At 47.5% G+C, this 15,367-nt stretch overlaps 1 protein-coding gene across 20 annotated transcripts in view; it reads right to left on the bottom strand.

The window, feature by feature from the left end:
- Positions 1–968: 968 nt before the first annotated feature.
- Positions 969–15,367, bottom strand: part of B3GNT6 (UDP-GlcNAc:betaGal beta-1,3-N-acetylglucosaminyltransferase 6) — an 18,046-nt gene continuing 3,647 nt past the window's right edge. For 13 of the 20 annotated variants that reach the window (XM_046684647.1, XM_046684630.1, XM_046684633.1 and 10 more), the window contains one exon: positions 9,923–13,689. In XM_046684647.1, coding sequence (XP_046540603.1) covers positions 12,532–13,689 — 1,158 coding nt within the window. In that variant the 3' untranslated portion in view covers positions 9,923–12,531. Of the gene's footprint in view, positions 1,019–9,922; positions 13,805–14,919; positions 14,995–15,100; positions 15,225–15,367 lie in introns of those variants that run through there. The other 7 variants (XM_046684635.1, XM_046684636.1, XM_046684641.1 and 4 more) reach the window with 6 other exon arrangements.

The raw sequence follows: 15,367 nt of genomic DNA, 5'->3' as shown, positions 1-15,367 counted from the left end.
GGGCTAATCATGGGTCCTGGAAGTATATTACAGGGAAACTGATGTCCAGAGAATATCACGAAGCTGCAGCTTCCCAGGCCCTCGGGTGCTGAAATCCACCATCCACCACGGAAGCAGACAACCAAGGGCAGCCATCCGCAGATTCCCTTATCTCACAGGCTTAGCCCTGCAAGCAGCTGCATTCCTTGCAACCTTTAAAAATCCCTTGCCTCCCATCTTTTGGGGAGACGAGGCAAATTTGAGGGCTCACTCTCCTCTCCTGGCGGACGTCACCCCAAACAAAAACCCTTTCCTTGCCATACACCTGGCGTTCGAGTTTTTATTTGGCCCCTCTCGTGTGGCAGGTAAAGAACCCGTGTGTGTGACAGATAACAGCATGAGAGATCGGGCCACTCAATTTAATGAGGTAGATGGGACAGTATTCAGACAGCCCACCCGTCAGCCCCCACTGGCTCATAACAACACATCCCTGCCGACACGGGCATTTATAGGGCTTTCTATAACTCGTCTATACGTGTAGATATCTCATAGTTTTAATTTGGTTTTTACCATGATCATTAATAATTTGGGGATCTCCTTGTGTGCTGTTACATTTGGGAGTCCTCCTTCTGAACATTTTGCCCTCTTTTCTGTTGGAATCTTCATTTGTGGATTCTGGATATCGATCCCTTGTTGCCTTTAGATGGTGTAAACATCCCTCCTACTGTCAGCCTCTATTATCTTTGTTCTTCATTGAATAGAAATCTTTATGCATCATATATTTAAATTCCAGCTTTTAAAAATCTTATGCTTTAGGGGCCGGCCCGGTGGCTCAGTGGTTAAGTTTGCACGTTCCACTTTGGTGGCCTGGGGTTCGCTGCTTCAGATCCCGGGTGCAGACACGGCACTGCTTGGGAAGCCATGCTGTGGTAGGCGTCCCACATATAAAGTAGAGGAAGATGGGCATGATGTCAGCTCAGGGCCAGTCTTCCTCAGCAAAAGAGGAGGATTGGCAGCAGTTAGCTCAGGGTTAATCTTCCTAAAAAAAAAAAGAAAGAAAAAAAAATCTTATGGTTTACAAGTTTGAAATTTGTTTGAAAAGTCCTCCCCCACACCTAGGTCACAAAGACATTCTCCTGTATTTTCCTCTGTTATCTTTATGGTTTTACATCTCAGATTTAGGTCCCCAAACCCAACTAGAGTTCATCCTTAAATGCCGCATTAGTCAGCACCCAGTTGTACTTGTTTCCACAGAGTGAGCCACGCCATCCGGTATATATCTGCACCCTGTCCCAGCTGGTCAGGTCCCCACACACACGGTTGGCCTCGAGCTCTCACCTCTCTTTGCTGGCGGGTTCTGGCATAGCGCCCCACTTTTCATCTCGCCACAACTTTGTGGTAATACCACCTTCACTCTTCACTTTTAAGGCTGACAATTATTTGTTTACGTTTTAGAGTAAGCTTATTGAGTTTCTTTAAAAAAAATATTCCAAATGGAATTAGGGCTTCATTGAAGATTAATTTGGGAAGAATTGACATCTTTGGAGCCGGCCCAGTGGCTCAGTGGTTAAGTGAGCACGTTCCACTTCGGTGGCCTGGGGTTCACTGGTTTGGATCCCATGTGCAGACATGGTACCACTTGGCACACCATGCTGTGGTAGGCATCCCACATAGAAAGTAGAGGAAGATGGGCATGGATGTTAGCTCAGGGCCAGGCTTCCTCAGCAAAAAGAAGAGGATTGGCAGCAGATGTTAGCTCAGGGCTGATCTTCCTCAAAAAAAAAAAAAAAAAAAAAGAATTGACATCTTTGTGCTGCTACATAGTTCCATCCAAGAATATGAACTATCTTTTTATTCAGATCATTGTCTGTGTCCCTTATTAAAGTTTAATATTTTTTTCTCCATGGAAGTCTTGTATATTCACTTAATTTCTAGATACTTTATGGTTTTTGTTGCTATTGTAAGTGGTATTTTCTCCCTACATTTTATTTTTTTAAATGCCAAACCTAGAAAAAAGTGGAAAGAACAATTAACATCCTTATACCTTTCACTTGAATTCCCCAATTGTTACTATTTTGCCCCATTTGCTTTATCTCCCTACCTCTCTCTTTCACATATATTCACATATTCATGATTTTTTCTGAACCATTAGAAAGTAAGTTCCAAACGTCATGAGTGTTATCCTGTAAAAACGACATTTTCCAGCCAGTTATGCCTGGTCTAGAGAAATGCTTCGGTTTTTGCATGTTGATCTTGAATCTGGCAACCCAGTTGCTACAGGCCTGCTGGCATTTTTTTAAGCCACAACCACAAGTAGTGTTACATTTTACATCATGATCCTGTATGTTTACTTTCTGTAGTCACTTGATATTTCTATTTTGTTCTCTTCAACTTGTTTTTAATGTGGGTTTCAGACTCGGAATTGATTTCGTGACTCACTCATGGGTCTCAGTTCACTGTTTGAAAACTGCTGCTCCAGACTAGATTGGGGACCCTTCTCTGTGTGCCCCCCAACCCGGGCAGGACTCCCCAGTACGGGCTCTGGTTGTGCTCCAGCATCATCCCTGGCACAGGCGAATGTAGCCTTGCCCGACTGAACTCGGGAGTCCAGAGACAGACAAACACTCACAAGGTCTATCAATCAAATCCCAAAGTGTCCCCTCCCCAGGGCTGGACTCTGAGCTGGGGTCAGGCCTGGCCTCCTCGCTCTGCCACAGATCTCCTGTGTGAGGCTGGGCTGGCCACTGTTCCTCTCCGGGCCCACCTTCCCATTCATTGGGGGTGGGGGTGGGGCAGGCATCTCTCAGGGCTCATCGGGCTCAGACTTCCTGTCTCCCCATAAACGTTATTTGCTCTTTTCTTCCAGGTTGGAGGGAGTGGGTAAGTAGGGCATTGGGGTGGGGGCAACTGAGGTGGGGCCTGACCTTGGAGCCCCACCCTCACCTCCTGCATCCAAAGGCCACTGGCTCCTGCTCCCAGTGCCATCGAGATGGGTGGAGCTGAGGAAGGTTTCCTCCTACTGAAGGCATGAATAATGTTCTGGCCGTGTGTGTGTGTGTGTGTGTGTGTGTGTGTGTGAGTGTGTGCACACAGCAGAACTGGTGTCTGTCTCCTTATCTCTGGAGCCCAGAGACCCAGCCTCTGGCCTTGCACAGCTGCAGGCTTCAGTGGACGGCAGGCACGGCGGCTGGGGCGGGGGTCAGGGCTCAGGGGACCCAGGCCCCACAGGCTTGTGGACTTTGGGCAGGTCACTCCCGTGGGCCTGGGTCTCCACATCTGGCAGTTGGGATGATGCTATCCCTGCTCCCTGGTTGGGGTGAGGACCCAGGGCAGTCAGGGCTTAGAGATGCTTTATAGCGTGATATCTCTCAACACTAATTTGGATGTTTAAACAATATCTTAAAATAATTTTTCATTATTTTCTTGCATATCTTACAGATTCAGTCCTAAGTACCTTCTTATTTCTATTATAAATGGTACTTTAAAAAATGAATTTTTCTAGAGCGGTGATGTCAGCGGCATGGCAGAGTGAGCTCACCTGGGACTCTCTCCTCTCCAAACTACAACCAAAGTACAAAGTACAAACTACAACCAACTGAATTCCAACCAAAAATTCCTAGTAACACAGAGATTGTCAGAGACCCACAGCAGCCAAATGACAACAGAGGGTGGAGGCAGGAGCCGCCCTCGGAGGAGCTGGAACAGGGTAGGAGAGAACTTCGCTCCCTCCACTAGAGATGGGGATTGCTGCCATTGGTGCAGGAAGGAGCAGGGGAGGGGCCCCACGGCCAGGGATCATCCAGGACTCCTACCACCCGTGCAGTGGAAACCCTCCAATGGGGGAAAGCTTTCACGAGGTGGGGGGACACCCCATCAAGCCAGGGCCCCAGGAGACCAGAAAGCTAGAGCTGATCAGAGTCCAGGTCTGTGCGTGGGAGAAAGTGCCCCCTCCTCCCCCAACCATGCTGCACGCTGCCATCACGTGCAGAGGGCTCAGAATGCGGCTCTCAACCCCCATCTAGTGGCAACAGGCTGTAACTGCAACAGAATAACAGCATCATGAGCAAAAACCGCTCCTCTACCGTCCAGCAATTTATAAAAGCTGCAGTCCACAAGGAAAACAATAAAAACACAGAATTATGTCCTGAGGACTTGGAAATAGGTAAATTAAGTGACAATGAGTTCAGAGTAGCTATCGTCAAAAAACTCAATGAGGTAAAGGGAAATATAGAGAAACAAGTCAACGAGTTCTGGAGTTACTTCACAAAACAGATTGAAACTATAAAGAAGAATCAATCAGAAATACTAGAGATGAAAAATACAATGGATCAGATAAAACAGAATACGGATTCCCTGAATGCCCATGTAGACACCATAGAGGAGCAAATTAGCACAATCAAAGATAGACAGTCTGAATGGCTCCAGACAGAGGAAGAAAGAGAACTAAGAATTTAAAAAACTGAAGAAAAGCTCCAAGAATTAGAGGACTCAATGAGAAAATCCAACTTAAGAATTATCAGAATCCCTGAGGATGTGGAAAAGGAAAATGGAGCAGAAAGTGTGCTCAACAAAATAATAGAAGAGAATTTCCCAAATCTAGGGATTGAGAGAGAAATGTGTGTGGAGGAAGCTTTCAGATCTCCTAGATTTGTCAATGTAAAAAGACCTACTGCAAGGCATATAGTAGTAAAAATGGCAAAAATGAATGACAAAGAAAGAATACTCAGGGCAGCCAGGCAGAAGAAAATAACCTACAAAGGAACCCCTATCAGACTTTCAGTGGATTTCTCTACAGGAACCTTACAAGCCAGGAGAGAGTGGAATGACATATTCAAAACTTTAAAGGATAAAAATATTCAGCCAAGAATACTCTATCCAGCAAAAATATCCTTCAGATATGAGGGAGAAGTTAAAACTTTTCCAGACAAACAAAAGCTAAGGGAGGTTGTAGGCAAAAGTCCTCCACTACAAGAAATCTTCAAGAAGGCTCTCATACCTGAAAAAGGAAAAAAATGGAGAAAGGGGTCACAAAACACATAGTAGGGAGACAACTAGATAGAATCAGAATAGGATAGAAAATATTGAACTATAGCATTAGGATAAAGGGAAGGAAATCACCAAAGCAAAGACAATCTTATCACTCTAACCACAAACTCACAACACGAGTTGGAATAAGAGAGGAAAATAATAATTTAGGAGGGGAGGAGGAAAGGGACTGAATCAGTCTAGGCTAAGTAAGTAAGAGACCACCAGAAAATGGACTATGTTATACACGAGATTCTGAATACAAACTTCAGGGTAGCCAGCAAACTAAAAAACAGAACAGAGACACAAAACATAAATAAGGAAAAATCTAAGAAACCCAGCATAAGAAATTGCAGAAGTCAATGGGTAGGCTAAAACACACAGGACGAGAAACAAAAGAAACACAGGAAAACCAGAAAACGAGCAACGGAATGACAGCATTAAGCCCTCATGCATCACTACTCACCCTCAGTGTAAACGGATTGAACTCTCCAATAAAAAGACACAGAGTGGCAAAATGGATTAAAGAACAAGATACAACAACTTGTTGCCTCCAGGAAACACACCTCAGCTCCAAGGACAAACACAGGCTCAGAGTGAAGGGGTGGAAGACAATACTCCACGCTACTAGCAAACAAAAGAAAGCAGGTGTTGCAATACTTATATCAGACAAAACAGACTTCAAGATAAGACAGGTAAAGAGAGACATAGAGGGCCAATATATAATGATGAAAGGGACACTTCATCAAGAAGGAATAATGCTTATAAATATCTATGCACCCAACACAGGAGCACCAAGGTTCATAAAGCAACTATTAACAAACCTAAAAGAAGATATCAAAAATAACACAATAATAGTAGGGGACCTCAACACCCCACTCACATCATTGGACACATCATCCAGACAGAAAATCAACAAGGAAACAGTGGAGCTAAATGAAAAGCTAAAAAGTTGGACATAATGGACATGTATAGAACACACCATCAAAAAACAGCAGAAAACACGTTCTTCTCAAGTGCACATGGAACATTCTCAAGGATAGACCATATGTTAGGAAAAAAGGCAAGCCTCTACAAATTTAAAAAAATTGAAATAATAACAAGCATCTTCTCCGATCATAATGCTATAAAGCTAGAAATTAATTGCAAGAAAAAAGCTGAGAAAGGCACAAAGATGTGGAGACTAAACAATATGCTATTGAACAAGCAATGGATCATTGAAGAAATTAAAGAAGAAATCAAAAAATACCTGGAGAAAAAGGAAAATGATAACATGCCATATCAACTCATATGGGATACAGCAAAAGCTGTATTAAGAGGAAAATTCATCGCAATACAGGCACATCTTAACAAACAAGAAAAATTCCAAATAAGCAATCTTAAAACTACAGCTAACTGAGCTAGAGAAAGAAGATCAAACAAAGCCCAAAGTCAGCAGAAGGAGAGAAATAGTAAAAATCAGAGCAGAAATAAATGCTGTTGAAACAAAAAAAGGCAGTAGAAAGGCTCAGTGAAACAAAGAGCTGGTTCTTTGAGAAGATAAACAAAATTGACAAACCCCTAGCCAGACTTACAAAGCAAAAAAGGGAGAAAGCTCAAATAAACAAAATCAGAAATGAAAGAGGAGCAATAACAACAGACTCTGCAGAAATAGAACAGATTATAAGAGAATACTACGAAAAACTATATGCCAACAAAATGTATAACCTAGAGGAAATGGATAAATTCTTGGACTCCTACAATATCCCAAAGCTCACTCAAGAAGAAGCAGACAATTTGAACAGACCAATGACAAGGAAAGAGTTTGAAACAGCAATCAAAAACATCCCAAAGAATAAAACCCCTGGACCAGATGGCTTTCCTGGGGAATTCTACCAAACTTTCAGAGAGGATTTAATACCTATCCTTTTCAAGCTATTCCAAAAAATTAGGGAGGATGGAACACTTCCTAACACATTCTATGAGGCCAACGTCACACTGATACCAAAGCCTGACAAGCACAGCACAATAAAGGAGAACTACAGGCCAATATCACTGATGAACATAGATGCAAACGTTCTCAACAACATTTTGGCAACCCGAATTCAGCACTTCATCAAAAGGATCATACATCGTGATCAAGTGGGATTCATACCAGGGACACAGGGATGGTTCAACATTTGCAAATCAATCAACGTGATACACCACATCAACAAACTGAGCAATAAAAACCACATGATCATCTCAATAGATACAGAGAAAGCATTTGACAAGATCCAACAGCCATTTATGATAAAAACTCTGAACAAAATGGGGATAGAAGGGAACTACCTCAACATAATAAAGGCCATATATGACAAACCCACAGCCAACGTCATGCTCAATGGGCAAAAACTGAACGCCATCCCTCTGAAAACAGGAACGAGACAAGGATGCCCTCTATCACCACTCTTATTTAACATAGTACTGGAGGTCCTGGCCAGAGCAATCAGGCAAGAAAAACGAATAAAAGGAATCCAAATAGGGAGGGAAGAAGTGAAACTCTCACTGTTTGCAGATGACATGATCTTACATAGAGAAAACCACAAAGAATCCATTGGAAAACTTTTAGATATAATCAACAACTACAGGAAAGTTGCAGGGTATAAAATCAATTTACATAAATCAGTAGCATTTCTATACTCTAATAATGAACTAACAGAAAAAGAACTGAAGAACAGAATACCATTCACAATTACAACAAAAAGAATACAATACCTCAGGGTGAATTTAACTAAGGAAGTGAAAGACCTATACAACGAAAACTACAAGGCTTTTCTGAAAGAAATGGGTGGTGACATAAAGAGATGGAAAGACATTCCATGTACATGGATTGGAAGAATAAACATAGTTAAAATGTCCATTCTACCTAAAGCAATCTACAAATTCAACGCCATCCCAATCAGAATCCCAATGACATTCTTTACAGAAATAGAACAAAGAATCCTAAAATTCATATGGGGCAACAAAAGACCCCAAATTGCTAAAGCAATCCTGAGAAAAAAGAACACAGCTGGAGGCATCACAATCCCTGACTTCAAAACATACTACAAAGCTACAGTAATCAAAACAGCATGGTACTGGTACAAAAACAGGTGCACAGATCAATGGAACAGAATTGAAAGCCCAGAAATAAAACCACACATCTATGGACAGCTAATCTTCGACAAAGGAGCTGAGGGCCTACAATGGAGAAAAGAAAGTCTTTTCAACAAATGGTGCTGGGAAAACTGGAAAGCCACCTGTAAAAGAATGAAAATTGACCATTCTTTCTCACCATTCACCAAAATAAACTCAAAATGGATCAAAGACCTAAAGCTGAGACCTGAAACCATAAGGCTTCTAGAAGAAAATGTAGGCAGTACACTCTTTGACATCAGTATTAAAAGGATCTTTTCGGACACCATGCCTTCTCAGAGAAGGGAAACAATAGAAAGAATAAACAAATGGGACTTCATCAGACTAAAGAGCTTCTTCAAGGCAAAGGAAAACAGGATTGAAACAAAAAGACAACTCACTAACTGGGAAAAAATATTTGCAAGTCATATATCTGACAAAGGCTTACTATCCATAATATATAAAGAACTCACACAACTCAACAACAAAAAATCAAACAACCTGATCAAAAAATGGGCAGGAGACACGAACAGACATTTCTTCAAAGAAGATATACGGATGGCCAATAGGCACATGAAAAGATGCTCATCATCGCTGATCATCAGGGAAATGCAAATCAAAACTACACTAAGATATCACTTTACACCCATTAGAATGACAAAAATAACCAAAACAAATAGTAACAAATGTTGGAGAGGTTGTAGAGAAAAAGGAACCCTCATACACTGTTGGTGGGAATGCAAACTGGTGCAGCCACTATGGAAAACAGTATGGAGATTCCTCAAAAAATTAAAAATAGAAATACCTTATGACCCAGCCATTCCACTACTGGGTATCTATCCAAAGAGTTTGAAGTCAGCAATCCCAAAAGTCCCACGCACCCCAGTGTTCATTGCAGTATTATTTACAATAGCCAAGATGTGGAAGCAACCTAAGTGCCCATCAACAGATGATTGGATAAAGAAGATATGGTATATATATACAATAGAATACTACTCAGCCGTAAAAAAGAACAAAATCGTCCCATTTGCAACACCATGGATGGACCTTTAGGGAATTATGTTAAGTGAAATAAGCCAGATAGAGAAGGACAATTTCTGAATGACTCCACTCATATGAGGAATTTGAAAATGTAGACAAAGAGAACAGATTAGTGGCTTACGGGGGAAAGGTGGGGTGGGGGGTAGGCACAAAGAGTGAAGGGGTGCACCTACAACACAACTGACAGACAATAATGTACAACTGAAATTTCACAAGATTGTAAGCTATCATTAACTCAAAAATTTTTTTCAAAAAGGACTTTTTCTGACTGCTTATTACAATATAGAAACTACATTTATTTTTTTTTTTGGTGAGGAAGATTTGCCCTGAGTTAACTGCTGCCAATCCTCCTCTTTTTGCTGAGGAAGGCTGGCCCTGAGCTAACATCCGTGCCCATCTTCCTCTACTTTATATGTGGGACGCCTGCCACAGCATGGTGTGCCAAGTGGTGCCCGGGATCTGAACCTGTGACCCGGGCCGCTGAAACAGAATGTGCGAACTTAACCACTGCGCCACCAGGCTGGCTCCACTAAGGTGACTTTTGTACATTAATTTTGTATCTGGAAAACTTGGTACATTTTATTAATTTAATCAATTAGCTAGGATTTTTGAGTGTGGCTTTTTGGTGGGTTTTCTATATAAGGCAGCGGTTCTCAGTGAGGCGTATTGCCCCTTAGGAGGAGATTTGGAAATCTGCGAGGGAGTTTTTTGTCATTATGCCCCAAAATTTACACATCAAAATTCATACTATTTATTTTAAAGTATTTCTTATTAATCTTTTACATTACAATTAAAAATTATATCGACTTTTTGAAAATGTCTGTGTGGACAGATTATGTTATCTAAGAATTCCATTTCAGGATAGGGAGTACGGCATCAATTTGTTACAGAAAGGGGAAATTGGATCTGATAGGGTTGCAAACCTCTGAGGTTTTGATCATTTTCTTTCTTTTTTCAAGTTGTTATATTTTTGAAGCTTTATCTTGCCTTGCTGTGCTCTCAAGTCTTGGACAATGTTGAACAGAAGTGGTGATGACGGCACATCTGGTCTTGTTCCAGATCTTAGAGGAAATGCTTTCACCTTGTACTAAGATTTTTTTAAAATCACGAATGGATATTTTTTATCAAAAATTCTCTTTTTCTCCCTCATCTGAGGTACTCATATTTCTCTTGGTGTGATGTACCACATCGACAGATCTTCCTCTTTTCTTCGTATATTCCGATTCCTTTTCTAACGCTAGCCCCATCTCGAATTTCGGGGATGAACCCACCGAGGTGCTGATGTTACCCTTTTTACGTAGTACCACGTTCCGTCTGCTGGCATTTCGTGTAGGACTTTGCGCCTGTGTTTGCGAGGGAGACAGGATCATTTCCCTTGCTCAGGGGGCCCTTGTCAGTTCGCAGGCCCAGTAAAGGGGGTCGGCAGCACAGGCTCCCGGAGCCCGAATTTGCACCGACTCTGCACCGACCCAAGGACCCGCCGCCCGCCTCCGCGCGGAAACCGTGGGTGGAGGGCGCCCCCTGGTGGCCGCGGGGCGCAAGAGCCAGATGAGCCGGGCGCGGCCGGGTGAGTCCAGGTGATACCAGGGCTGCGCTTGCATGCCCTCCCTCCATGGATCATCAGCGTGGACAGAGGGGCTCAGAGGTGAGCTGGCCTGCTCAGGTTCCCAGAGTGGGCGTGACAGGACTTGCCTTTGGTCCCCTCGGAGCCAATCTGTGCCAGCTCGATGTGAATCAGGCGTGGTCCCTCTCTCTGGGGGCAGCCAGTCTGATTGGGGAGAAACAAGCGAGCAGAGAGGACACGTTAGGTTACGTGGGGCAAGTCTGCTGTAGCAAAGAGCCCACAAAACCCCAGAGGCTGAAAACACATAAAAGTTTACATTGTTCTTCTCCATAGTCGGGCCTGAGTATTCCAGGTCAGTCCATGGCCAGCTCTGCTCTAGGCAGCAACTGAGAGACGCTCTTGTTTTTCTGCCTTCCTCTAGGCCAGAGGATCTCAGCCAGGGGCAAATTTGCCCACCAGGGTACATTTGGCGATGTTCAGAGGTATTTTTGGTCGTCGTGATTCTGGGTGTGATGCTGGCTTCTAGTGTGCAGAGGACAGGACACACGGCTAAATGTTCTCCAAAGCGCAGGACAGCCCCCACAACAAAGAGCTGCCCGACCCAAAAGGTCAGCAGTGCCAAGGTCGAGAACCCCAGCTCCAGCTTGGGATGTTGTCCTCATCTGCGAGGTCAGGGATGGGTCACAGGCCCATCCATGTTCCACTCCAGGGGAAGGAGAGAGCGAGCACAGGTGAGCCCGGGTCCGGGAGTGGTCCTCATCGCGTCCACACACATCCATGGGAGAGAGCCTGGTCACACGGCCGCGCCAGCTGCAACGGGGGCTGGGAAGTGTGGTCTGGAGAGTGTCAGGAGGAAGAGGGTAGCAGATTTTGGTGGAGGGCTGGCAGCCTCCCCTGCCGGCATTGTGACTGACGCAAAAGACAGGTATGGTGGTGCGGTCAGAGGACATTTCAAGTAGACAGATCAGTGCTTGTGCGAAGATGCAGAGGCTTCTCTGACCCCGGGGAGTGAGTGTTGGTGGGGCAAGCATGCCTGGGTGGGGCCCCAATGGGCGGGTCAGCATGGAGGGGACGACATGGCCCTGGATTAGCCACTGCCCTGACCCGGCCTCGGTTCCCACTTTGCACGCGGAGATTCTGACCTCACAGTGGGTGGGAGAGAACTGGGTGGGAGGAAGACACTCTCAGACACTCTCAGCTCTGACTCTAGGGTGTCGCTTTTTAGGTCCCAAGTGTAGACTGACTTCCGGGGGAGGGGAATGCATCGCGTGACTGTCAGTTCAGCTCCAGTTCCAGCTCTGCTCATTTGTGGAGGAAATGATACAAGTGACAACTCGTATGTGTGCTGCACCCAACAGGTAACATTGGATCCTGGCCCCGACACCTCCCTTGCTCCATTGCCCACAGTGACTAGAGTGCAGGAGCTAGGCGCCCTAGACGGCTCCAAGAGGGAGCAATGGAGGTGGGTTTGGAAGGATAACGGACATTCCTAACCCAGTGGGCTCCATTCCGAGCTGCACATTCGAGTCACCTGAGGACCTTAACAAACACCCAGACGTCTGAGGGCATCCCAGATCACTGCAATCAGAACCTGTGGAGATGCGACCAGGACTGAGGTATTTTCCATACCCCCCTCCCCCCACCCAGATGATTCCAACGTGCAGCTGGCATTCAGCTGCACCAAGATGGGTAGGATAGAAGGTATCCGGAGCAGGGAAGATGCATTCTCACCACGGAAAACGTCACATTTGGAGGCTGCTCATCCCCCCAGCGCGGCCCAGCCGGCCTCAGGAGACCCTGCGCCCCCGGTCACAGCTCAGCCCGGGGTCGTGCAGCGCCTTCCACATGAGCAGCATCTCGTAGGGCGCGAAGCGGTGCACGAGCAGCAGCTCGCGGTACATGCAGGGGTCGAAGGAGGGGTGCCGGGCGCCGGGCAGCTGCACGCCGAAGGGCCGGATGCCCTCGTGGCCGCTGGGCGCCAGGCCGGCGCGCTGCAGACACATGCCCATGTAGGCGTCGTCGATGGGGAAGAGCGGCGTGTGGCGAGCGGCCGTGTGCAGGGCCCGGATGGTGTGGCTGGACAGGAGGAAGCCGCCGCCGCTGCAGTACACGGGGTAGGCCCGCCCGGGGAAGAGCTGCGGCGGCACGAAGTACTTGCTCCAGCTGTCGCGGATGGGCACCGAGCCGTCCATGAGCTGCCCGGCGAAGAGGTGGCGGTCGGGCGGCTGCGCCTCCAGGAAGCGGAGCACGTTGGCCGTGTGCACGAAGACGTCGTCGTCGCCGCTGAGCAAGAAGCGCGCGTGCGGGCAGCGCGCCGCCAGCCAGTCCAGCAGGCGCACGTGCTTGAGCGTGAGGTTCAGGAAGGTGTCGGCGAAGGCCCACTGCAGCACGTCGCCGTGCTCGCGCGCCTCCAGCGCCACCAGCGCCGCCAGCCGCTCGGCGCGCTCGGCGTCCTCGGGCCCGGGCGTGCCCAGCAGGAAGAGGCGGCGCACCGGCCGCCCGCCGTAGCTGCGCTCCTGCCCCCACGTGCGCCGGATGAGCTCGCGCCGCTCGTAGTTGGCGGGCGACGACTTCACGGCCAGCAGCAGGAAGACGCCGTGGCGGCCCGCGCACTTGGCCGGCGCGTCCCAGAGCAGCGGGAAGTGGCGGCAGTGGCGGTAGCGCAGGAAGTCTTGGATGCGCGCGGGCAGCTGCTCGAAGCCGGCCGTGGCGTTCACCGAGGCGTTGGCCACACACGGGGGCCCTGAACTGACCACCGAAGGCTGCGCGGCAGCAGGGGCCTCAGGGGTCACAGGGGCAGCGTGGGGGGAGCCACCCCCCCTCTTCTCCTGCTGGAAGCTGGGCACTTGGTGAAACCACAGATGCAGGGCCAGGAAACTCACACCCACCAGAAAGCTGGTCAGAGTCTTGGGGTTCTTTATCGACCTGCGGCAGGGAAAAGCCATCTGTGGGGGGAACCGAATCAGAGGTGAGCCAGGAGTCGTCTGTGAATCCGCGGAATGGCACCCTGCCCCCATCATGTCTCTCCCAGAGCCCAGAACCAGCCTCTTCTGAGCTCTGCTGTTAAGAGGGTAAAAAGAAGCCACAATTCCGGATTACACTGATGCCTCTCGCCTCTCCCACAGCCCAGAGTGTTCTGACCTACAGACCTGTGTATCTCATTGCCCGCCCCCCCGACATCCCCCTGGATGTCACCTAGGCCCAGCAGACTCGTCATGTCAAAGTCAAAGTCTTCATCTTTCCAGGAATCCACGTCCTGCTTTTTTCACCTGAGCAAATGGTTCCTCCCTCCACCTGGTTGCTCCAACCAGAGGCCCTGACCCTCTCCCCACCCTCAGTTTGCATCCACCCTCTACATCGTGTTGATTCTGCATCCAGCCCTCTCCACGTGTGTTCCCTCCTTGTCCAGCCCTGCCCCTCTCCAGTCTGTCTCCTTCCTTGCCACCCGATGATGGTGATGATGCGGTGATGGTACTGGACTCAGACCCAGGGCAGAAATCTGGCATCACCGCTTATGTGTACCAACTTGAAGAAGTCATTGCTGATTTCTGGGGCTGAGTGTTCTCCTCTATAACAAAGGGTTAGTAACCTCCTACTGTGGAGGGATGTTGGGAGCATTAAATGAGCATAAAGTGGCCAGTCAATGAATGGCACCAATATTCTAATCTCTTTGCATCCTCTGGCCCCACTTCCTTCTATTTCTACCTGCTGGTATTATTTTCTGTTCCCCAGATATGTCAAGGCAGGCCCTCTCGTCCATGCGTCCAACTGCCCCCCACCTGCGCAGGTGCCCCGGACCCCTGCCTTCGAGAAGACCCCCCAGGACAAATCCCAGACCACCACGGTCTGTCCTGTATTTACTCAGTCACGCTGGGCCCTGCCTTCTCGAGAGCCACACCTCTCTGCTTCTCAGACGCCACTCTCTCCTGGCGCCCCTCCTGCCTCTCTGTTCCCTTTGCCCTTTGCCCTTTGCCTCCTCTCTGACGACCTTTAGTAGTGGGTGGTCTCCAGGGCCGTGTCTTAGACCCTCTTCACCTTTGTTCAAGATGATCTCCTTCCCCTTTAGGACCGCCAGGCTCCAGAACCGTGTGTCCAGCCACCACTTAGTACCTAACAGCTGCCTGGGCGATCCACGGCCACCTGAGATGCAACCCAGGTGGGTGTGGAGCACTCACCTTCCTTCCCAGAGGGGTCCCAGAGTGCCACTGACCACCCTGTACTCAAGCCAAAACCCGGGACAGACTCTGAAACTGAGAAGGAAGGAGTTAAAAATCTCACGTGGAGCAAAACCTTTGAGATAAGCTTTGCTAACAGCAGCTGTGCTGCCAGCAGAATCAACTATTGTTTAAAACTAACCACTTCTTTCTGTCTTTCCTCAGTATAGGAGTGTGTATACTTCCTGCTCCTGTAAGACCAGGATGTCAAGGTCCAGACGTCAAGATTCAGCGTCACAAGGCCAAACACTGGCTGAAGATGAAAACTGACCAGAAAGGTCAAGTCAAGGGGAAAGAAATTCAGTCTTCAAGGCCAAAGTAGGCTGGGGGGAAGGCCCCAAACAGCAAGGCCACATGCTCCCCTCCCCTCCCCTACCTAGAGCCCCAGGCAGGCTCCCCTCCTCTCCCC

The sequence above is a fragment of the Equus quagga genome, chromosome 14, assembly GCF_021613505.1.
Source record: "Equus quagga isolate Etosha38 chromosome 14, UCLA_HA_Equagga_1.0, whole genome shotgun sequence".
NCBI classification, from domain to species: Eukaryota; Metazoa; Chordata; class Mammalia; order Perissodactyla; family Equidae; genus Equus; species Equus quagga.
This window is presented reverse-complemented; position numbering and strand designations above follow the sequence as displayed.